Source organism: Hippocampus guttulatus, chromosome 19 (assembly GCF_054856545.1).
Source record: "Hippocampus guttulatus isolate MCC_2025c chromosome 19, RoL_Hgut_1.0, whole genome shotgun sequence".
In the NCBI taxonomy this organism is placed as follows: Eukaryota; Metazoa; Chordata; class Actinopteri; order Syngnathiformes; family Syngnathidae; genus Hippocampus; species Hippocampus guttulatus.
In genome coordinates this window covers 9,176,881-9,200,498 of record NC_141279.1, presented here as the reverse complement: position 1 = coordinate 9,200,498, position 23,618 = coordinate 9,176,881, and the positions used below count along the sequence as shown (strand labels likewise).

Sequence of the window (23,618 nt, the reverse complement as noted above, 5' to 3'; positions counted from 1 at the left end):
ATAATAGTGCACCAAAAAGGAATAGACACGTGGAGAGAAGGACCCTGTGGACAGTGTTTACTGCACATGGGATGTATCAAACATTTGGCATAGAAAAACATGTGTTCACCTGTAACACACACACACACACACACACACACACACACACACACAGGGTGCTTCCAAGCACACAGACATGTGTTTTGTTTGCAGTAAAACTAGTGCATGGTCCCAACCTAAATGTTATCAAAAGTAACAAACGTTCAGTCCCATTTTAGGGTTTTTCTGTTTTTTACGTGTGATTTAACTAACAAAACAACAGGACAAGAAGAAATGACAAAATAATGCAGTATGTTTGCATGAGATATGAACAAGACAGGAAGGAGTATTCTACGAGGTGTGGCAGTTCAAAGCAGAGCAGTCATTTGCAGTCATCCACTGGCTTCAAGTTTAGTTTAGCATTGCACGAAATTTGACAGCCAGTAACATAAAAAACAAAAAATAAAGTTGGTAGAATTCACAAATGGTACTTCTTACCCAGGCTGCTGTAAGGATATATGGGGGAAGTGGGTTGGAACCAAAAAGTTGACAATTCTGACACATACAAAAAAGTCACATTTTAAAGCAAAAGTGACCCCAAAAAAATGCAACTGCGAAAGTAAAAGGTGGAACTCGTAACTTTCCCTGACGTACGAGTTTGCCAAGCTCTTGACTCAATGTATTCATATGTCAAATCCAATGTGCCCATTGAAATTATTCATTCATTCATCTTCCGAACCGCTTCATCCTCACTAGGGTCGCGGGGGGTGCTGGAACCTATCCCAGCTGTCTTCGGGGAGTAGGCGGGGGACACCCCGAATTGGTTGCCAGCCAATCGCAGGGCACACAGAGACAAACAACCATGCACGCCCACACTCACACCTAGGGACAATTTAGAGTGTCCAATTAGCCTGCCATGCATGTTTTTGGAATGTGGGAGGAAACCGGAGCACCCGGAGAAAACCCACGCAAGCCAGAGGAGAACATGCAAACTCCTCACAGGGAGGCCGGAGCTGGAATTGAACCCGGTACCTCTGCACTGTGAAGTCGACGTGCTAACCACTGGACTACCGGGCCGCCCCCATTGAAATTAATTGAAATTAATCTGTCATCTGTTCTAACCTTTAAAAAAAAAAAAACATCCCTAAGCCAAGGCAAGAGTGTTGCTCACAGAGTGGCGAATCCAACAATCTTCTTGCTTTCCTAACATATAAATGAGGTGATGACAAACAAGACAGCATGGCTGTAATTCTTGGCTCCCGATGTAAAACAATAAAAGTGCCAGGCACAGTGCACTACGTGGCGACAAATAAATAGGGATCAGATAAATAGTTCACTTGCATGTACCTGAACTCTTAGCACCAAGGAGGCATGTCAGGGCCGCCATTTTGAAGGCGGTTCCAAGTGCAAACAATTCCACCGCTGCCGCAACGTCATCATCTGCCAAACTTGACGTTGGCCATCACGCGGGGCTTGGGCAACGTGGCGGGCTGCTTGGCCACGCGTCTGATGGAAAAAAAACAAAAATGCAATTGAATAAAATGCGTCATTTCCATTAGATGCCACAAGATAGTGGGAGACTCACTTTGTCGACTGAGGGCGTACAGGTCTGGGTCCAGGTTCAGGTCTGGGTGCAGGTCCAGATCCTGGTCCTGGTCCAAGTATGGCGTGGGAGGTCCGGGGGTCTGCTGGCAGGGGCTTCTGAGGGGGGCCAGGCCGCTCCGTTTCCTGACGTGAGGACAATAGCATGAAATCCCCACAAGAGGGCGACAGAGTCGACAGGATTTTTTTTTTTTTGGAAAGATAAAATTGGGGCGGGGGGGGATTTATTAGTCATGTAATACACTCCAGTAATTACTGATAGAATCTTTTCATTAAAAAAAAAAAAAGTAATTTATTTTTAGTTGAAAAAATGTCATTGTATTTGCATCAGTTAATACGATGAAATGTATTATTTATTTACAATTAAGACTTAATTTATGGATGAATTTGTCCTTTAATGAATGAACATTAGAAATATAACCTGAAATGCCGCTACTTGGTATTTATGATTGACTTCATAAAACATTTTTCTTATTTCTGGATGCTCACCATTCTGCAGCCGTTGAACGCCACAGCCGTCCTTCTCGCCACCGCCACATGGACGTGAGGATGAAGATGAAGAGGAGGAGGCGGCGCCACCGCCGCCGCCGTGGCCAGTGACACGCTAAGCGAGAGAGGCTGGCACTGAGGCAAGCGGCGCAGGCTGTGTGACGGGTATGGCGGCGGCGGCGGGAGCTGCGTCTGTGGCCCCCGATGAGGGGGCTGTGGTGAAGATGGAGAACTGTTAACATCCAGGTAGGTCAGTAACCCATCCCAAAGCAAACATTTAGTCTCATTTTGGGAGCCCCCCCGCCCTCCCCTAGGCAGAACCTCCTGAGAACCAAGCAAAAAATAAGACTACTTGGTTGACGTCCTTCCTGATCATGTCTGCCATGTCGAAAACACATTCTCCCCATTTGTCATTTGTAAGTGGGCCACAGCTAAGCAGACCCCGCCCGTCGAAGCAGAACCACACTGGAACCTGGCCAAAATATCAGCGCTTTGTGTTTCGTTTGGATCAGGCTGTGGGAAGATGAAACTTTTTTTTTCCCGGTCATCCTCATGCGGTCCCATTTGGAGGTGGCCCACAGAGAAACGGACCCCCCCGGATTGGCAGAAACAAGCCAAAACATGAGTGCTTGGTGTTTAGACCAGATGTTGGAAGTGTACACATGAGCTCATGTGCACCCCCCCCCCCCCCACCACCACCGCTGGAGGAAGAGCAGGATGACCTCACCTGCACCACACACCACATCAAACATCCTCTGGAAAACCTTCACGACGAGAACCACATGATTCAAACCCGACTAATGTGCAGCAGCTGGAAGAGGCAATGATGGGGGGTCCGCCCTCTTGTGCTGTTCGGGTGAGTCAAGTCCCGCAACACCATGGCAGATTGAACGCCTTGAAGGGTGTTTTAAAACCTTTGGATGTGTTTCAAGTGTGTCGCTGTATCGCAGATTTTCAGTCTGGAACCGCTGACGCTAAAATGGGGATTCCTGGTACCTTGAAGATGGTGGCGCTGTGGGGCGGAGGTGGTGCCGGTCGAGACGGGGACGGCACGCTCGTTGGCTGAGGCCGCTTGGGAGTGGATGCCACGGCCGTTGAGGCGCTTACGGATCTGTCGGAAACGAGGGAGGACAAACAGCCATCAACTACAAGATAAAAAGTAACTGGGTTTGGATTAAAAAAAACAAACCAAAACCTGAACTTGTCAGTCGGGGCCTTCTTGGTGCCGGAGAGCACCCCCCGCAGACTTTTCCGTTTGATGCACACCACCACAGCGGCGGCCACCAGTGTGAGGAGCACCGCCAGGACACCCACCGTCACACGGATGCCATCTACCCTCGGGGAGGGGGGGGGGGGGGTCTTAAAGACAGCGCAGCGAGATAAAAGCAACCTTTGGTGAGTTTACCTGCCAGTCGGACGGGACCGCTGTCCACGCTGCCCCCGAAACCGGACGTGTCGCAGAAAGGTGGTGCACGGTGCGCCTCGCAGTGACAGTTCTTCTTGTTGTTGCACACCTGCCAAAAAAAAAAAAAAAAAAAAGCAAGAGGCTTATTCCCCCATCCACAGAAACGGCACTCGTCTTTATAAAAAAGACACTTAATCGTCTTTATAATTTTTAGAGGAGGAAAAGACGAAAGGTTTACCGAATGGCGCTGGCATCAGTTTGTGTGTGTGTGTGTGTGTGTGTGTGTGTGTGGTGGTGGGAGTGGGGGGAACAAGGACGACCGTCCGAGACTATGATGAATGGCATTGGGCGCTAATCATAAGTGAAACCATTACGCTTAATTGAGTGGGCTGCTTTTGGCGTCCCGGATGATTGATTGTGCGGCTCTTGAATGACTCCCGAGAAGAAAAAGTGGAGCTGCGCACTCAAGTCAAGCCATCATGGCTGTTCCGTTTGTAAACAATAGACGCCAGGGTACATCCGGAAGCGACTGACTAACATTGACCCGAACTGAAACGGTGACAAGGACGAGCGGATGACGTCGTGGTGCGCTCACCCCTCGCCCGTTGCACTTGGCGGCGCACTCGTGCACGCCGAAAACGCTGACGTTCTGGCACCGGCGGTTCAGGCACATCTAAAAGGCGACACACACGCGAGAGTCTTTGAGAAGATCAACCAAAATGGATCGTGTGGGTCTCGGTGGCTTTGGCGGGGCTCACCATTCCACCGCCGCACTTGGTCCCCGTCAACACCAGGCCCGGGTCGGGCATGTCGTCGCCCAAGTAGACGTGCGTGCCGCGGCACAGGATCCTGCCGCCCTCTTGTAAGGGGATGTTGGTTTCTATGGAGACGGCGTTGGTGCCGATGACGGGCCGATTGGCGCCCCCTTGGCATTGGATTTTTCCGCACTGGGCGTCCCTGCAAAAGCAGACGCACGATGTCATTCCGGACACAAGTCATTAAGGTGGCGTCAGACACTTTGGAGCGCCTCGTTGTTGGCCGTAAGTGCACACGTCATGCAAAGAAGGAGTGAGGAGGGGCAGGGTTTGTCCCCCCCCCCCCCCCCCCCCTATCCATTTTCCATCTTGACAGCCAGCATGTGGACTGGGGCTTCAGGCGAGCATGGCCGCTTTAGAACGCCTCATTGTTGCAACCGGTGACTTTAATCAGCAATTGAACATGTAGCCGGTTACCCTGCATCACATTTGGCAAAGGATCCTTTTGCGTCTTTGCCGCAGTTGCCGTAAGGATCGCCCGCCGAGTTGACTCTCTCGAAGCAGATGCCAGGTGCGGCCTTGGCACCTGCCAAACAGAAAAGTCATTGCCGGACCAGCCAAAGGAAGCGGCATTCGCGCTGGGGGGGGCGTCTTCTCCCTCCCTTACCCGGGCCCCACAGCGTCACGCACTGCTGCTCGTGCGTCTGGCACACGCCGTTGTAGCAATAGCCGTCCACGCCGCTGCAGGCGTGCCCGTCATGCAGGTAGACGTTGGCGGGGCAGTGCGGCCCGCCGCCTGTGCAGAACTCGGGCAGGTCGCACGAGTTGCCCGAGTCGCGGCACGGAGTTCCCGCCGGTTTCAGCTGGGAACGACACGCACGCACGCACGAAAGGGCAAGCTGTGAGCCGACGAGTCGGCGCAGGCCGACGGGCCGCCGTACCTGACAGTCGTGGCAGCACTGGCCGTGGGCGCACACGGCGTCCCCCTTCAGGGTGCACGTGGTGGCGTTGCAGCAGGGATTCGCGCATTCCTGGCCACAAAAAACACATCAAGCGTTCATTGAACAATTCAATGACGTTGTCATTGCGCGGCGATGGAAACCTCGGGCTCGCCGCAGTCGCACTCCTCGCCCTCCTCCACGTAGCCGTTGCCGCACTTCTGCCCGCCGTAGAGCACCTTGACCTCGGGCATGTTGAAGAGACACATGCCCACGCCCTTGTCCAAGCTGGCCACCAGGTCCTTCTTGCTGCAGCTGCTGAACAAGGTCGGGAAGGGATACCTGCGCCGGTGGGAAAGCGCTCTCACAATTGATGGCCGGATGTCAAAGGTTTTTCCCTTTGGCGAAGGGAAGTCAAACCAAACGGCAGTTGCTCAAGTGTGCGCCCCGCCTAGTCACTGCTCTAACAAGTGCATGATGGAGTGCGTTTCATATTGTTCCTGGATGAGATCGCACGTCCACGCCCGCCTCGGAGTTTCTTCTCGAGCTCCTCCTCAAATGACGTCTGTGTGATGGTATCAACAGATAAAGAAGAATCTTCGGAGATGTTTTTCCCCCCAAAAAAAAAAACACCATCGAGCACACGGGACACAAAGGGCGGCAGCGCATGTCATATTTCTCCTGACAAGAGATGACTAACCCCCACCGTAGGAAAATGAAAACCAAGCGTCATAAAATATTTAATCAGCCAGAAATGTCCCGAAAGAGACGCCACAGCCCCCGTCACCTGCCTATGGCCTCCAAAGTGAAAACATAAACAATTTCTCGGCACGCTAAGACGATCATCAAACATCAACAGCATGCAACGGACGATACTTTCCAGAAATGAATATGCTGGGGTTCACTGCGGTGCTGTTGCGGATGAGCAACACTCAAACGTTGACAGTTCACGGTGTGCTAATCCTCGTGGCCTTTTAAAGAAATTCAATGGTTGTTGCCAACAAAGAAGTGATAGCCGAGCTGTGCGTTTGACAACATGAATGCCTTCATCCCGGATTAAAAAGGCGCACTCCGCAACACGAAGGAATCTGGATTATTTGCACGCCAAACAAACCTCAATATTCACGTCTGAATTGTACGTGATTATTATTTCTATGTTTAGCCCTCTGCACGCGGCGGCGTATTTCGAGAGCCGACGCGCAAACAACAACGCCGGCTTCAAAATTTTAAAAGCGGCCAACTTGGAAGAAAAAGTGCGGAACAAGACGGTTTTCAGGCTTGCTTAAGTATTTATCAGTCACCGCCGAGAGATTTTTTTTTACCGACATTAAACTTGCATGCGTGTCAAAGAATAGCGGCTGGTTTCGAACGGGGGAAAAGACAGATTTTATTTTTTATTTTTACAAGAACAAAAAGAAGCCTGAAAAAAGGGTGAAATACCAATTGATCGTTCACACTGTGAACCGTGTCATCGTTTATCACGATTTCTAATCTTTGTCTTCCAGCTCAAAAGCTGCGTTGATCTCAATTCCATATTGATGCGACGGCGCCATCTACAGGGATTTATTCATCATTGCAGCGGTTTACAAACTTGATATTCAAGGACAAACAAGAGTCCCAGTTGAAAGTGAATAGGCGCATTGATCGTTCAAATGGGATAAGTTCAATTTTTAGGGATATTCGAGGGCCATAATTTAAAAATGAACGCCCCTTTCTAGCGCCTACAAACTTGCACTTATGGCGTCATGTGCGCTGTATGTGAACTAATCACTTACACACTTACCAAGACTCAACTTAGCTGCGGAATGCGAGAGCAGCTGTGGTGGTTCCAAAAAATAACTAAATAAATAAAACGGGCCTGAAATTTCATGGCCCACTTTTGTAAAAGACGCAACAAAAGCTGACGGTCGGTCGGCGTGCAAAAAGCCCGTTTGAGAGGGCCGAGACGCGCGGCTCACCCGGTGGAAGGAGTCATGATGCAACCGCCGCGCTCCGCCGTCACTCGGCAGCCGCACCCCCGCTCGGGCGTGTCGTGGTTCATGCCGAAGTTGTGGCCCAGCTCGTGGGCCAGCGTGACGGCGGCGCCCAGGGGGTTGTCCGAATGATCCTGAAAAGCAAGCGGAGGTCAAGACGCGTCCCCAAACCTGCAATGTGAAACGCCGTCGACGACCGGCCCGCCGAAATGAGCCGAGACGTGACCGGAAGTGGAATGCGTACAAAGAGGGCATACGGCGATGCGGGAGTGCAAATGATAAAGCGGAACAAATGATAAGAGTTTGGAATAAGGCTGTTAAAAAAAACATGTGCGCGAAAATGCTTGCGAGCAGACTTTCACATCCAACGTACGTTGCTCGAGGCGTGCCTCATAAAGTGGATGCCAGGTGTTTAAAAAGAAAAAAAAATCGCGTGTCATCATGTCTGCCAATTTGTGCCATTGCGGATGCGGAGAGCATGGAAACATCTGGAACGGAGCCGGAAACGTGGAGAGAAACAATCGGACGGCGAAGGGACAGAGCGGCCAGGCTTTGGTTTTGGCCGTCAATAAAAAAGTCGCCGGCCTTGTTAGCATGGAAGTTTCCGCTGCGGCGCAGCGACGGCATCCACTCGATTGCGCCGGTGTCACGTGAGGTGCAAATAAGATGACGTACCATGACGATTCCTCCGGACTGCTCCGCCGTGCACATGCTCATGATGGGCGCCATGCCGATGGTGGTCCCTTGGAAGTAGACCCCGCTGACGAGGGAGACCACTTGATCATGAGACCGTTTTCCCACTCATTCCGAGACGCAATCTACGCATGAAATCCTACAGAGGCGCTTGTTCAAATCCTGCTCAATTCTTTTGAGACCAGATTCCATATTGGCAAACACGAATGAAATGACAGTGATGCGCCGCGATCCCCCCCTGCCCCTCCCCCAAAAAATTACAACTGGCGCCCACCCAAATCCGTTCTCATCACAGATGACACAAGATTCAAGCAAGCGCCAAAAATCCCACAAAACTCTTGTCCGAGGATGTTCAAAAGCAAAAAAGTTCAACATCCCGAAGTGAAAACGTTACGATCGCAACTCGTGAAAATCCGCAAATAACCGCTGCCTTATTTTTTTGTGGCTTAGCGCAGGTAACGGCGAAATCCCACCTGATGAGCTGCGCGTTGTCGTGAGGCTTGCGAGGGAGCAGCTTGACTTTCCTCCAGTCCAGGAACTCGTGCAGGGTGGTGAAGGGGTCCTGCGTGACGGGACACTTGTCAGCGTCGCTCCAGACCTCCAGGCCCACCAGGGCCACGCGGATATTCAAGGCCCTGTAGAACTGATCGGGAGGTAGGGGGGGTTGTCATCAATCATATGAATCCTCCCTCCCCCAAGGCTGCCGATTGGTCGGTTACCTTGTCCACGTAATTGGCAATCTCGGCCAGCCGCTGCTTGACTTTCTCCAGGTCTTTGCCTTGCTTCTGAAACTGAGGGCGGCCGGCGCCGAGCCAACCGTTGAGCGTTTTAGCCAAAAGAGACATCGCCGACGCCGACGACGCCGGGCTTACCTCGCGGTTGTCGGCCACGATGACCAGCTCCACGTACTTGGTGGTGCTCTGGATGTGACGCTTGTGCTGCCAAGGAGAAATGGAGAGTTTGTTTTGTCAGTTAGCAGGTTTCTTCCTGCTTGATGCATTGATAGTATTTTTTTTTTCAAAACGATGGACCCAAAAACTCCTTTGGTAGCCTTGCCACTTGCTAGTTGACTCCGAAAACAGTTCGTTGGCGACCAGTCGTTCTCCCTCTGAGGGCACGTTGGCGCGGGACGCCTTCTTGTGAGTGGCCGAGCATTCCGGACCTCTTTCAACCTGAGCCATTTTCATCCTGATGGCCAACGTCGCGCCCTGCCTCTCATCAGCTTCCTGCTGCGCTGGGCACACGTGCTCCAAATTACAAGCCCCGCCCCCCCGGGGCCGTTACGCATTGAACTTACGAACCGGAATTGCGGGGACAAATCCCAAAGCGCTTGTTCCGCTCATATCGGCCGCATCCAATTTGTTTGCAAAAATTGGAAAAAACTGTGCATTTCCTGATGGATTTGGAGCAACATATGGTCTTCCCTCAGGTCCCGCTGCGCGGCGGCTTCTTCCATTTTTTTGGACAACTTTTTACCAGAGGGACTCTTCATGCCTCAGAGCGTTATGGGGCCGATAAAACGGATAGACGAAGCGAAATAACATGAAAAAGGTCCGTGTAGTATCACCTCAAGCAACGTGGCTTCTCAAAAAAAGGCCTGTGCGGACACATCGAGTCAACTTCATTGTTTTATTCAAAGAATCGAATAAAAATGGATTTTGTTTCGAACGCAATGTTGCGCATGTATTTTGTGCATCCGCTCTACTGTCGTGTCTGTGACATATGGGTGTCAGCGAATGGGAGTGTCGTCTTGTCTGGCCCGCGATCTAGTCGGGACGAAACTCCAATTCTTGGCCACCTAGAGGAAAATAATCATCCGCGTTTATTGTTAGATGGCCGTCAACTCCCCCGCTGAATCATCGGCATGTAATTGTTTTGCGCCATAACAAAATGGGAGAATTGAGCAAGACACTCAAGTGTTTTGAAGCGCCATATGTTTGGCGTGCATCCCGAGAAGCAAGCAAGCAAGCATCCAGGGAATGATTTACAAAAAGATGGAAATCATTTTTCGAGGTGGGGTGGAAAGTCCCAGACTTGTGGGATGTGCAGATGGGAATCACAAGAGTTGCCTGCTTTTCGCCACTGATCACGCCTGACGTCGAGTCTTGGCAGTGAAAGGGAGGAGAGAGGGGGAGCTGGGGGCCGGGGGGCGGGGGTCGCATGAGGTGGACTCGAAAAACCGAAGCGGGCGGCCTTTTGCGGGGCGAACGCCACCGTTTAGCAACATTCCCGCAGCTTTTTGTCCCCTCCCGCTGCACAATCCTAATGGCCGCCGTTCGATCCGTTGGACGACTCGGGTGAATAATTCAAACAAGCGGCAGCGTGATAAAATATAAAAAGACAGCCCCTTGAATAATTTGCAGAATCTGCAAAGCAGGAATCAGGTGAGGCGTCATTATTTCGCATCCGACCGCGGGGTTATGTGCTTTTAAAAAATGTAAAACTCCAGAAAATAAAATAATATTTCAAGACGTGGGTCGGAACGAGACGTTTTTTTGCCACTGCGGCAAAGTGGACACCGTGGAGTACGACGTTGCCGTTTGGTTCGTGAGTCATTGCATCTTGAAAATTGAGAATGAGAGGCGCAAACGTAGATAGAGGTCGATTTCGGTCATCCTTACCCTGGCGCTGAAGGATTGGAACGGGTCGCGGTCAGGCGGGGCGACGGCTTCGGACGTGTTCCAATGATGCCCGCATGTGCCGGCAGCCAAGCGGAGGTGTCGCGTTGAGTAGATCCAGTGAGCTCCGCGGGGGCCCTGGGCCGCCGGCTCAATCACGTACGATTTGCCGTCCACGGTTATCAACCCCCTGCACGCGCACAAAACAAGGCTGACGGATTTCAAATTAGGGGGCTTCAAGCCAGGGTTCGGCTTTGAAAGCAGTTGAGCGTCTTCGGGCGGCAACAAGCCGGCCGATAATCACGAAAAGGGCGGCGGACTCACTTGAGCGCGGCGTTGCAGGTGCTGAGGCTGACGTCCGAGTCTGGGCGACGCTCCACCTCGCCGTGGTAGTAGCAGTGAGCCTGGGGGAACGCCACGAGACACGCGCGGCTCGCAATTGTTTACATGAGCGTACCACCGACATCATCATCAGCATCATCATCAAATGGGAACGATGACAAGTCGGAGCAAAAGTAACCAAAACATTTCCTCCAGAAGAATAAGGACGTCATCTCCATGGTGATTAACGAATACGAACAGACAGATGGATTGCTCGAAACCCTACTTTGAAACCCTGAAAATGGCTTGAAACCCTAATCAGAAATTCTCACCCTTGCTTGACAACTCATTTGAAACTTGAATCCTGGCCCGAAAATCCAAATCTTTGTTTTCAAAGCAAACCCAAGCCAGGAACCCGACTTTCGAAACTCATACCCGAGGAGTTTGAAACCCGACCCGGCGAACGTTCAAGCCGACAAGACTTGAGCAGCTTGACGAGCCCCACGTCGGTTTTGAGCGAGGAATGCAAGCGATGCCCGCCGACAGCTGCTTTTGAAATGAAAAGCTGAGCATGTGTGCTTTAACAAGAACAAGAAGAGCTGGTGAATATTTCATCTCTTTTGACTTTTCAGGCACACTTAGTCTTCGATTCAACACTTTCACTCCACCAAAATTCCTTTAAGCGTATCCATTATGAATTAAGTCCCCCGCACCCTCACCCCCCCCCCCAAAAAATGCAATTTGTCTCTCTGACCTCATCTGACCCCCCCATTCATCAATTATGAATTTTGTGAGCACGGCAAATGAAGATTGCCCTTTTTTCGTTCTTTTCCTTCCAGTAAGCAACATGAAAAAAAGTCATTTTTACTTTCATACAAACAAATTGTCTTCTCTAAAATACACAGTTTGTCTTTTTTTTTCACTCGATGCTTCAACAGGATGAAAAATGTCCATACCACGGAGTTGTGTGCGCCTGTGACTGCAGTGCCATCACGTAGGTAATGAGTTTCTTTGTAGCCAGTTGCAAACAGACCCCTGGAATGAAAAATAAAGACAAGAAAGGATCAGCGACGACCTTAAGGAGCGTGCGCAAAAATCAATTGCACAGCGGGATCACCGAAAATGCCTTGGAAGAGGCCGCCTGGCTTCAAGGAGACGTAAATTGAAATGGAGACGAATAAAAAATCTTTTCATGATCAATAAAGTGAGCCCGAGGTTAGCCAGAGAACCATTTACACTTTCATAATCTTGACAATGCAGCAAATCAACAAAACAAATGGAACCTGCGGGTCTTTTTTTTTTCCCCTTCTTGCAACGCGCATTTGGTGTGTATGTGATGCCAGACTACTCCAAAAGTAGCTCTCGCGCAATAAAAGTGTGACGCCTTTCATCTGTTTTTCGAGCAAGGGCAGCGAAAGAAGCCAACACGCGCACGCTCATACGCGGGGGAAGAAAAACAATCGAGCATTTGTGAATATTTTCAACGATTCAATTAATTAACAATAAATAAAAACAGATGTACTGTCTTTTAATAATGTAACAAAAGAAACAAGCTAGCCCCGGGCTAACACGCCTTACCTGACCCGCGAGTTGTCATCACCGTGAAAACAGCTCGCAGTCATTGGAACGTTTTTAAGTGTGACTCACGCAATTGTTCCACATCAACAGACTCCTCGGTTTCAACCACCACGCCAACCCGCTAAGTGCCAAGGTCGTACGAGGAGAAATATCTCGCGCGCTGCGTGACTCCAGCGTTGTGAGTCCGAACCCAGCGATGACGACTAAAGGAGAAACACATGCTTGCATCTGGCCCATTTTTCACTCCCCGGGACTGGCTTTTGATGTGCAGATGATTATTAGCAGCTCTCATTTGACGGAGCGGGACGGGTGCGGACGCGCGAGTCCCACCGCGAGGCTTCCCAAACTAAATAACCTGCGGGCGAGTCTGGGGCGGGTCGTTCAGCTGTCCGGTCGGCTCGCGCCGGTTGATCGACCGGCGGCAAATATTTTCGCTCGGACGAAGAAAATTTCTCATCTTTGGGTGCTAACTGGAGAAATCCCTTTTTGTGTGACAGTTGGTCGCAATTGTCTCCCTAAACGCCGAATTGAGGAGACCACAAAAAGTCCAAAGAAGATTCCCATTGACGACAACACACGGCCTTGCGGAGGCAGACTCAATAGGACCTTCAAAAACACACACGCAGTGTCATAAAAACACATTTTCAACGGATTGAAGAGTTCAAAGTGCTCGCTTTGAGAAAAACAACAACAAGTGCTCATGCTGTGACAAGCCAAAGCGGAGTAAAGAGGGCAAACGAGCGTTCCCAAGCGTGAGAACCGTCAGGCGGCTTATGACGGAATCGAGCGCTCTGAGGAAGATTATTGGAGAAGAGGAGAGACTCGCAAAAGGATTGCAAGGGGGCTGGGGGACAATAGGCGAGATTTGGCATCCGGGAATCACAAGTTCAATCCCTTCCTGGCACTTTGTGAGCCGCTTTGAGAACCAGACGAGACAAAAGCAGCGGTGGCTCTTTGTCAGCGGAGCTCTTTTGCGCATTCGCGCCGCAGCCTCCGTCGCTGCTGTGGAAATATGCGTCTCATTTGATCCAGAGGAGCGCAAAAAGCGCCGCGAACCCTCTTGACGGCATCTCCCAAGGTAATTGTGACAAATGCGAGAGGCATTGAGTGCATAAAAGTTCCAGTGCGGATCAAATGGAAAGATGTGGAGAGGATGAAATCATTTAAAAAGTGATGTGAGCCATAAAAGCCAATCTTGGAAGGCCAATTAGTGCAATAAAAGCCATCGGGAGAGATTCACGAGGCAACGTAGCAAGCTTGACTTGTGGAAAAAAACTTGTGAATGGTGACCCTTTCCCGAGGAGGAAAAAAAAAATGTCTGGGATTGAATCATTTTTCCAGAAGCACGGCAAGCGAAGCCAGCAGCCCCGCTGGCTGTGATGCGTCTGACATCGGTGCCAAGTAGAGCAGACGATTCCCAACGATTATTCGGATCCCGACACTTACGGTAACTCCCGGAATTGCGTGTTGCCAACGGCACAACTGACAATTATTTTCAGGCAGATGCCGGAGACGCCATTGACTTCGCCCCGCCCCGCCCCCTCCACCTTCGTCACCTCTGAATTCAACTGGTCTGAGACCACCTTTGACCGGTTGAATTCTAATTCAACCTCTTGCGGACGGTCAACTGCGACTCCCAAGCAGATGTTTTAAAATAGCTGAAAAGTTTGAAGAAGGAATTTTTTTTTTTTTTTTAAAGTCACGGCACTGCAGATGAGGAGAGTTGAGCCGCTGTGGCAAAAGCCAGCTCCATTTCTTACAAGGGGCCTCATTATTATTCTTAACACCCGCACAGGCATCGCGGAGCAGAAAGACGGTCAGGCGCGATAGCCATTAGCTTCTGAGGCGACGCAATTATCGCAGTGACAGTCACCTGAAGATTGATGCGCCCGAGCCCAGCCGTGCCGACGGAAATCAATTAAGTGTCATCTCTGCGCGGCGTCCGCGAGGACGGATGACTGGAGGGATCCCAATTACGGGCCGGGCGCTGATGAATACCTCCCCCCCGTCCTCGACAAAAGGATGAAATAATGGAATCGGCGGAAGAGGCGACAACAAAAATACCCGAAGACGATGCGGAGAGACGCGTCTGTCGGTGGCCTTATTGAGTTTCTCAATTGGCTGATTATCCGCACACAACGCAGTTCATTCGCCACATTTAATTACAAAACGAGGCAAAAAAAATGTTCACGGCAATGACTCTGACCCTTGTGGAGCTGACTTATTTGAGTTAGGTGAGGCATCAAGATTGATCTCGCAAAAGGAAATTTAGTCAATCCCTCATCACTGGCGACGAATTTTCCCAAGGTTCAAGCCGGTTTTCAATATTTCATATCTGGGAACCAAAGCCAGAATGAATTTGCCTGCCAAATGTGAAATTTTGAGTGCGGTAAATAATGCTCATTACCTTGGCAGCAATTCCCATCTCAAGATGCGAGCGGATCAGCGGAGGAGAGACACTCCATCCTCCCAGATGGCCCCTTGGCTTCTGTTTCTTGCTTGTTTGTTTGTTTGTTTGTTTTTTTAATCAGACCGCCATTTGCATTGAAGAGCGACGGCCGGTGCTGCTGCAGAGATTTCCGCACGTTTGCTCAGGAGTTTACCGTACGCGCTGACAGATCGCGTCAAGTCGCGGGCGGATTGGCGCGAATCTTGAAAAGAAAGCGGCTCGGCTCAAAGTTAGCGACGAGCGCTTGCGGGAGGAAAAAAAAAACGGCCGTGAGGTTTTTGGAGGGTTATCAAGGGGACAGCTCAGAGCTGAGATGCTGCGGGAATACGATTTAGCGCCGCGTTTGGTATCAGGAGAAATAACGCAAATCCCAGAAGGGGTGGAGAGAAACAACAGAGCAAAAACCAGCAAATCCACACTGTCGTCGTCATTTGCGTTTTGCAGACGGTGGCAAAATTGAGCAGAAATCCAACTTTGGTGACAAGAGCGTTCAATGTTACATTTGAATTCAATCCGAATAATGAAGCTCTGGTCACGAGGACAGAAATTCCAGAAACATGACTCCAATCTCGAAGCAAAATTCAAAGAATGAAAGCTGGAATACAAATCAACTGTTCCTCCCTTCATGCCTTTCCTCCCCCTTTTTTTGTTTTTTGGGTGGCTTGCATTGGGTGGGCTCGGTTGCACACCCTGACCAGCCGGCGCTCTGATAGAAATCTTGAGAACGTGCAGAAAAAGGAGGAGGAGGAGGAGGAAAGACAAGCAAATCAGAGCGCGAGCAGAAGATGCCAAGTCCAATTCATTAGGGAGCCAAAGCATAAATCTTCGTCAGCGTCCGTTAAATTGGATTTTGCCGACAAAAGAGCTTTGCGGGACCGCGCTGTTTTCAATCAGCTCTCCACGTCCATTCATCTTAAGGGGCACAACGACATGATTTCAGGCCCTTTTCCAACATCAAGCAGTTAGCTTAGCATAGCTTAGCTTTCATAGCTGCTCGCCGTGACGCGAACGCAAACTTTGTCGGAAAGTGCCCCTCCGCCGCCGTCAACTTCCAAAGGATGGACACGTCATATTCATCTTTTAAATCTGCTTTGGACTGAACCAAAATTAACCTCAAGCGTTTTAAGGAATGTATTCATTATTAAGATGGACTAATCATTCATTCATGATCCAGTCTTAAGACTGCCAAAAAGGCCGGGCCTCTGGTTCCGATTAGTCACTATCCTCACGTATTCAAAACCGGGCTAAGCGATGCAATCGAACGCGATGCAACGCGACGCTGCCGCTGACCAGCATTGAAAGCTATTCCAAGTTCATGCGGGCAAAAGGTCGGATGAAGTCTCCGCTTATCTGACAACAAGCAAAAGACAAAAAGCAGATGGCCGCTCCCCCCTCAAGGCCCGTTAAGCTTGACGAGAGCATCCTCCGTCGCCCCGACAAGGTTCGGCCGGAGCTTGGCCGAGACGAGCCGCGATACCCTCGACATGTCGTGCTCAGCAACTGGAACCCATTTGAGACTCCCGTTGAAGCTCCGACATGACCTTCGCCAAGGCCAAGCCACAAGGAAAACTTGCCGGCTTATTTGGGACATTGGAGTAGTTACAATCCAGTCCTGCAGGGGGCAGTAATAAGGTTTGCACACCCCCACATATTATATATATATATATACACACACACACACACACACACACACACACACACACACACATCTTCCTGCGAACTCCGTGACAACAAATGGTCCAAATCATCCTTATGGTGGCATTGTTATTCTGCCGGAAAGTTTGGCAAAAGAAAGGCCAGAATACTCCGCCCACGCCTTCCGTCACACATGCCCGCTGCATATTTCTGCATATATTGCAGATATTTGCCATTAAACACGCGCAGAAATGCTCGGCGGGGGTCGCGACGCCGCACATTCACTTCTGAGGGGGAAAAAGCAGGCCGAAGCAGGCAAGCAAAATTGAAACAATCAGTTGAACGCATGAAATTGGATGATGAGTGCCTGGAGTGCTTTCAAATGGCGTTACGTAAGGGACAGGGGGGCTCACGCTTGCGCTCTCATTTTTCAAGCGGACGGATGGGCCGGTTCATTCATCTCACTTACAATTATTTTAATTAGACAATTGTTTCATCAAATAAATCCATCCAGAATTAACCAAAGCGAAGGGGGGGGGGGGGGGGGGGGAGCATTGCAACAAATATCAGCTTGTTGGTGAGCTGAACAAGATCGCGCTGGATTGTGCCGATTTCCGCCTTGGGGCAGCCGTCCGTTCTCGCCTGTCTGTTTTTGGAGGGGCACTTCGCACAGGTTGACGCGCTCGCTCCAGGCGCCGCGCGCCCTTTTCGCCAGCCCAAATCCTCAGCCTCCGCCCGTCTTAATGTCAAGGGCCAGACGCCTGGCAGACACTTTCCAAATGTCATGAAACAAATGCCGTCTCCTGACCAGCAAACCTCCGACGCTGCCTGTTCGCCCGAGATTGTCTCCGCTGGCCTTGTGCGGCGCCGCCAACCGAATCAATCACTCTCCAAATAAATCCGCATCCCTTCTCGATCAAATATGACTTCCATTGTATTTCTGCTCTTTGCCATGCCGTCTTGGTGATTTGAATAAACTCGGGAGTTTTGACTGTATCTTCCGCAAGCCTCGGCGCAAACCTGCTGCGCCGACGTTGTTATGAGTTCGTCTGGTGCGCTGGTGACTCGGCTCTGAGCTCCTGATGAACTCCAGATGTCCAAACACAGACATCGTCAGCTGGAGGGAGGTGCGGGGGGTGAAAAAGATTTCAATGAAAGCCGCAGACTTGTTTTCTTGTTGTTTTGTTTTGGCTAAAAAGGCCCGCTAGCAACGTTGAGTGGATGCGGCGCGAACCTTGCCGGGATAACATCAGATTTCATTTTCAAGCGAGCGCAACTGCGATCACCGCTGTTGAAAGCCGGAGGGCGCTACTTACTCGTTTTTGCGTAGCGTCAAAAGCAGTTGTCGGCCTTCCGCCTCAATCAGCAGCTTCAACGTTGTCGGGTGATTCTGCGGAAGCAACGCCCGCACGGAGGTGTGAATTGGAATTTGACATACGCCACGTGTCTCAATACGTCAAACAAAACGGCCCAAAATGGTGTCAGAAGCGGGCTCATAAATAAATCTGGCCACAAACATCATGCAGCAGCACTACACGTCGTTTCCCCGCTAGAGCTTGCGCAAGAATTCTGTCTGGAATCTCCAGTGTCCTGCTTCCACTTCCACTTGATGACACTGACGCAATAGTGGGGCGATAAGGGCGCGGCGCGGGGGGGGGGGGGTGTTTAGGGGGAGGGTGATGGATGACTTAACCCAGAGCACTTCTTCTTGTCACAGTTGACCGGGAACGAACCGCACATGGCGGCGCTGATAGCAGGCGACGCCACGCCGAAGTGCGCGCACGTTAACGCTTGCGCGTGGCAACGATGCGCGACTTGCCGCTGCTTTTTCGGAAAAGAGGCTCCAAGATGCCGAAAAGAGGCCTCCCACAGCACCAAAAAAACTTTGTCCCACTTCTTACACCAATTGGGACATGTTCTTGACGCGTCACCACACTTGGCAAAAATATCCGAGATGTCCCACGGCCAACATTTTTGGCCGATGTTTTTCGAGATGCGTATCCCAATACTGACACCATGTGGTACGTTTTCTTGTATACGTCAGTGCTCATATTTCGACTTTGGACATCATTTACAGTCAATGAAGCTTTTATAGGTTGATGCGGAGTCAACTCGAACGCGTCGTTCGTTGTGGTTTTTGCCTGACCTGCGATTGGAGCAGGTGCATCGCTTTCCAGTCCCGTCCAACGAGCTGGAGAGGTATCGTCGTGCCGCCGCCCTTCTGCTCGGCAGTGGGCCCGTGTTGAACGGCGCCGCTCCCTGCAAGAGAGAAAAGGGGGAAGCGCATAGCTCGGTTACACGAAGAGCGCCGCAGACGACGGCCGGCGAGACTTTTGACGTGCAACTTGGCTCGGCTCTCTCGATGTATTTTGGCGGGATTTATCCTCAGCGAGCGATCTCGCGGAGATTGTCCTGCGAGGAAGAATTGCTTTTGATTCTGAAGTGAACTTTGGAGAGGAAGTGAACATTCCAAACCTTTTCAAAATCTTTCTGGGATGATTATCTGATCAAGCTTTTTGGACGACATTCAGACCACCGAGAACTTTTGCTCCGGCGGATTCAGACCTGTAGCGCTCGTGTCCTTTAAGCAAGACTCGTGTTTATTTGAATGATATCTGATCCAAATGGCTGAAGGCAAATCGAGTCAAGGGTAACACCGGTCTGCTGTCATTTCTCCCCCCCCTCCCTCGTTAATAAGCCACTGCGCTGTGGGGTCGACCCAGCGTCATCCGCTGCCAGTTTTTAGTCTCCGATGAGTTGCCCCGCTTAATTGCCGAGTCTGCTTATTATCCGGCGTTGTGAACCAGCTGAGCTTTGTTCAGCGGGAGAAAAAAAAATCGCTCTCTCTGGAGTTCATCATGGTGTCTCTCTGGCAAAGCCCCCGCCCCCGCCCTACCCGTTGCGGACCCAGTGGGAGAAGGGCATCATTAGTGGTGGAATACCATCTCATCTCATCTCAGGAAGTCGGGAATACATGACAAGCTATCGGGAAGGACTGCGTAAACGCAAGCAAGATCAAGGTCCTCTTGGGGGGGGGGGGGGGGGGGTGCAGTACGAGTCTCGAACACCGCACTTTAAAGTTTCCTCAAGTGGCAAAACAGTTCATTTGTTCTGAGCGTGAAAAAAAAAAAAATCAACCGAGGAGGAAGCGCGGGTCTTATTTACGCATTCAGTCAAATAAGCGCGCAAATAAAGCCGAGCTCTCGACGCGATAAGCTCCCTTTATTGCGGCGCTGGACACAAAGACACCTTGTTCCGTTTTATATGAGCGAAATAAATCTGCGCTAGTTGGCGGACGCTTTGTACGTGGGACCGAAATGCAACTTAAGTGCGGCTTTGTGACCGTTTCGCCCGCAGACGCTGACTGCTTGAGCCTTGACGCCGGTGAAGCAAAGGTCACTCTTTCGGGATCCGATACCGCGTGACTGCAAAATACAAGCAACGGCGTGGGGGTATTTTTGGGGGTGGGGCATCACCAGGAGAGCGTCTGCAAAATGTTGCGCGTTATACGGAAATATGTGGACCCGGAAAAGACCCCGCGCAACCCGCTCGCATGAGGATTGCCGCTGAGATGCGAATGCGAGCCTCCGAACGGTGAGGCAGACGTGCAAACCGCGACATGGTGTTCTTGCCGTGTTGCCAAAGTTGTGTCTGGGAAGTTTTCCTGCATGGGATCCCCTCTGCCAAAAAAACCTCATCGTTCATCATTCCGGGTCTGCTCTTCTCTTTGTTTGCTTTTGCTTTCAACTCATCACTATGCCCTAATTTATTCCACATGCGCCTTATTTCTGGCATATTTCCTCCTTGTGATTCATAAGTGAAAGCGTGTCCTCCCGTGCACTTATTTGTATACCATGCAAAGGATTCCTGCTTTCCACAGACATTTTCTTTTCAAGAATCTGACATACTCTCAAGAGCTTCAAACGAGTGTCCTTGTACGCCTTTTTTTTTTTCCCCCCTTCCTCAAATACTGTAATCAGGACTAGTTTGTTGATGTGCCCGTATCCCATTTCGGGCTCCACGCAGGGGCCGCGGCCTCATCAAGTGCACATGAAGGGAGCGAAGCAAGCGCCACATGTGGCAGATAAGCGAACGTCGACGCCAACGCGTCGTGTCATTTCATGCCTGGCGGCGGGTGACGGCGTTGAGAGAACAAAGCCCTGCGAGGCTTTAATAAATCCGCTGTTTGGGGGGGGGACAAAGTGAGCGGCAGAAAAAGGCCGTCAAAGATGAGTTATTATTTTTATTATTGGATGTGGAAAGGTCGCAAGTAGATACCAAGTCTCTATCCTATGTGTCTGAATTGTTGCGCCAGATTCACCCGAAAAACATGCACAGAAATATTTTGTTTACAAATTTACAAAGCTGTGACATTGCAAAAAAAAATAAAATAAAAATAAAAAAGAAGCTTCAGTCCATCAGGCCATAGCTTTGTCTAATAGAAACAAGTGCTTGGCTGCCATCAAGTGGCATCTTTAGGCAATGACCAACCTTTGTGTGTGTGCCATCAATGACCATTTGTCGTAAATAAACAATCATTTTCAGTCCACTTAAGTGAAATTGGATCATCTAACGTGCTTGGGAATAGCTGATCAACTATCGCTAGCTACCGTGCCCAAACGGATTCAATCAGAGGGAAAAAAAGGCTCTGTCATGAAATGGAATCTGTTCAGGGACTGATGATTGTTTGAGGCATAATCAGGACATTTAGCACCAAGCTTCATCTAGTGGTAAATAACCTTTCGTAGTCGTTTTCTATACTACCCCCCCCCCCCCCCCCACGCCTTTTTGTGTAATGAACCCATTCACTGTCACACAAGCGGGACTTTGGCACATAATCACCGTCGGAGGGGTGGATGAATGGCCCCGCAGCCAAAAAGTCACTTCGGTCTCAGCGAGAGGTTAATATTGTCCCAGACGACGAGAGTGCCAGGTTAAGACCACCGCCAACCCCCCCACACACACACTTTCGTCTTACTTAGCCTGAGCGATGAAGGTCAGCTTCTGGGTAGCGGGCTGTGCGAAAAGTTAATGCTAATGCGCTTCCCGTGATGGATTTCATTTAGGGCCGGCCTGGAAGCCAAGCGCACGTCTGGCATCCATTAAAAGGGAAACGCTCAAATCGGAGAGCCAAGTCCTAGCGCCAGGTCGCCGCATGGTGGCGGCCTCGCAAACGTGTCGCGGTGCTCGCCAACTTTGACCGTGACCGAGATGCCGATCATCTTTGACAATGTCGAGACTGCGCTAAAACCGAAAGAGACAATCATTTGTCGTTTTGCAATTACGACAATCAGCGAAGAAGAACTGCACTGTCGGTATCCTGTCGCCTCATCAGTGGCCGGTCATATATTGTCTTGACATACAAACGTCAGCTAATTTCTGAGCCCCGCTTTCCATTATTTCTTATGCAGATGTAAAAATAAAAGATGATCAAGGAAGAAAATAGGAGGATTGTGGGTTTTTTTTTACATCCACAAAAAATTATTACATATCCAGCACTCAATGATGCACAAGAAAGGAAGAAGCGGCAGCGTTTGAGCATGCTGCCTCTGATCCGCGTGCTACTCATGAATTAATTGTCGTGTCGGATCCACGCGAGCAGGTAAACAAAACAGGCCTAAGAGTGACGGCGGAGGACGTGTCAGGCGGGGGAAGAAGTGCCCGCGGGAAACACGACCAAGATGAGGGGGAGGCACCATCAAGGCCAAACGATGACGTCTCGATGACTAAATCAGCACTGCTACCACACACATAACACAGACGCACACACTTGTCCTTGTTGCCTGCCTCTTAATTAAATCGCAGGTTTCATCAATTACAAGAGTGAGTGGGACGGTGTGGAGATGTGAGAGGTTAGACACCAGTCCCAGGTCCCAGCCCCACATCATGTCGCCGCCTACACCTTCAAGCGCATCAAACAAGGAAGTCCAATCAGCTGTTCTGAATATTTTCTCTCAGCTGGTTTTTGGGTGAGGTTGTGGGGGCGGTGTGGGAGCGAGTGGACTGGGGATTGGAGGGGGGGGGGCACAAGAAAGGGTCGATATGTTAGGAACCGGTCTCGGTATGATGCAGATAGATATTTTTTTGGGGTGTGTGTGTGGAGGGGGTTCATGGTTACATATTGTGTACACAATCATTTTTCATATAATTAAGCTACAAATGCCCCAAATATTGTCGAAAAAAATTCAGGTGCATTTATTTATTGCCCAAAATGTGAGAATATTTGAGATTTAAATTCCAACTACAGTCTTTCTCAGAGCTGTATTTTAAAAGTAAATGAAAAATGAGTCACAAAATGTTGACAATTATTTCATTGCATTATTGGGTTGAATTCATTTAATGTTATGATTTCATTCTTGATTTTGAAGATTTTTTTTCCCTTACTGCTTTCAGCTGAATATTTTTGAGTTTCCACAATATTTGCATTAGTTATGAATATTAAGTTCTCCACAGTGAATTAAGTTCTTTCTAATTCAATATTACTAATCGTTACAGGATACAGAAAAGATATTGAATGCTCATATTATTTCCCCCAAAGACTGGAGTGGAGTTGTACTGTACATCCACGACCGTTTCCATACAGAGCTCTCAGGCAAAGCTGCACACACGTTACATCGTTAACTCATGCGCACGCGCGTTCCATCCGTCTTACCTCCTGCAGGGTGAGGCGCGCTCACGCATAGACACGCTAGGAGTGCAGCCCAAATCCCAAAGTTCCCACCGGCCATGGCGCTGCCTGTGCAGATCAGTGCTGTCGAAGCGTCATCTTCATCTGCAGCATCATAATGATCATCATCATCATCATCATCATCATTCGAGTCAAATGACGTCGTGAAACGTGATCAAGTTGCAAGGGAAATCCCATGGACGGCGAGCCATTGTGAGGGAGTCTGCGAGAAAAAGGACGGCGGGCAAGTGGAAGCAAGTGAAAAGGTGACGAAAATGAAAATTCGCAAGAAAGAGAAGGACAAGAAGTGGTTTTGTATCTTGTGAGCTTGTGAGTGACTGACCATGTGCGAGACGAACTCTACATGGTCCTAAAACCCGCCCAAACCGGAAGCTGGGAAGGAAGCCAGCAAGCGAAAGTTTGCAAGGATGTTTCACAATAAAATCCATGGGCGTTTCAGTCTCTAAACAAGAAATA

The 23,618-nt window shown here is 50.0% G+C and overlaps 1 protein-coding gene across 3 annotated transcripts; it reads right to left on the bottom strand.

Moving 5' to 3' along the window:
- Positions 1-40: 40 nt before the first annotated feature.
- Positions 41-23,447, bottom strand: adam12a (ADAM metallopeptidase domain 12a). Of its 3 annotated transcripts, XM_086138406.1 has the most exons (23): positions 23,127-23,447; positions 18,621-18,733; positions 17,791-17,864; positions 11,769-11,847; positions 10,816-10,895; positions 10,495-10,681; positions 8,746-8,811; positions 8,593-8,664; positions 8,347-8,516; positions 7,856-7,940; positions 7,166-7,314; positions 5,372-5,549; positions 5,211-5,300; positions 4,937-5,132; positions 4,747-4,855; positions 4,273-4,471; positions 4,110-4,187; positions 3,515-3,623; positions 3,305-3,440; positions 3,106-3,220; positions 2,110-2,322; positions 1,604-1,746; positions 41-1,524 (listed from the first exon to the last, which is right to left on the bottom strand). In XM_086138406.1, exons 1-23 carry the CDS (start codon positions 23,200-23,202, stop codon positions 1,455-1,457), a joined length of 2,787 nt encoding a protein of 928 aa, XP_085994532.1. In that variant the 5' UTR covers positions 23,203-23,447; the 3' UTR covers positions 41-1,454. The 3 variants fall into 3 exon arrangements, with proteins under 3 accessions (XP_085994532.1, XP_085994529.1, XP_085994531.1); XM_086138403.1 differs by having other exon boundaries at positions 4,937-5,300; XM_086138405.1 differs by having other exon boundaries at positions 3,311-3,440; positions 4,937-5,300.
- Positions 23,448-23,618: the final 171 nt, after the last annotated feature.

What these genes read in the sequence shown, in the direction of transcription:
- adam12a (XM_086138403.1), bottom strand. Translation starts at nt 23,202, where the DNA reads ATGGCCGGTGGGAACTTTGGGATTTGGGCTGCACTCCTAGCGTGTCTA. An exon ending in TCCAATCCTTCAGCGCCAGG is followed by an intron (nt 8,812 to 10,494) that starts GTAAGGATGACC and finishes TCTCCTTGGCAG; the next exon opens with CACAAGCGTCACATCCAGAG. An exon ending in TCGTGGCCGACAACCGCGAG is followed by an intron (nt 8,665 to 8,745) that starts GTAAGCCCGGCG and finishes GGCCGCCCTCAG; the next exon opens with TTTCAGAAGCAAGGCAAAGA.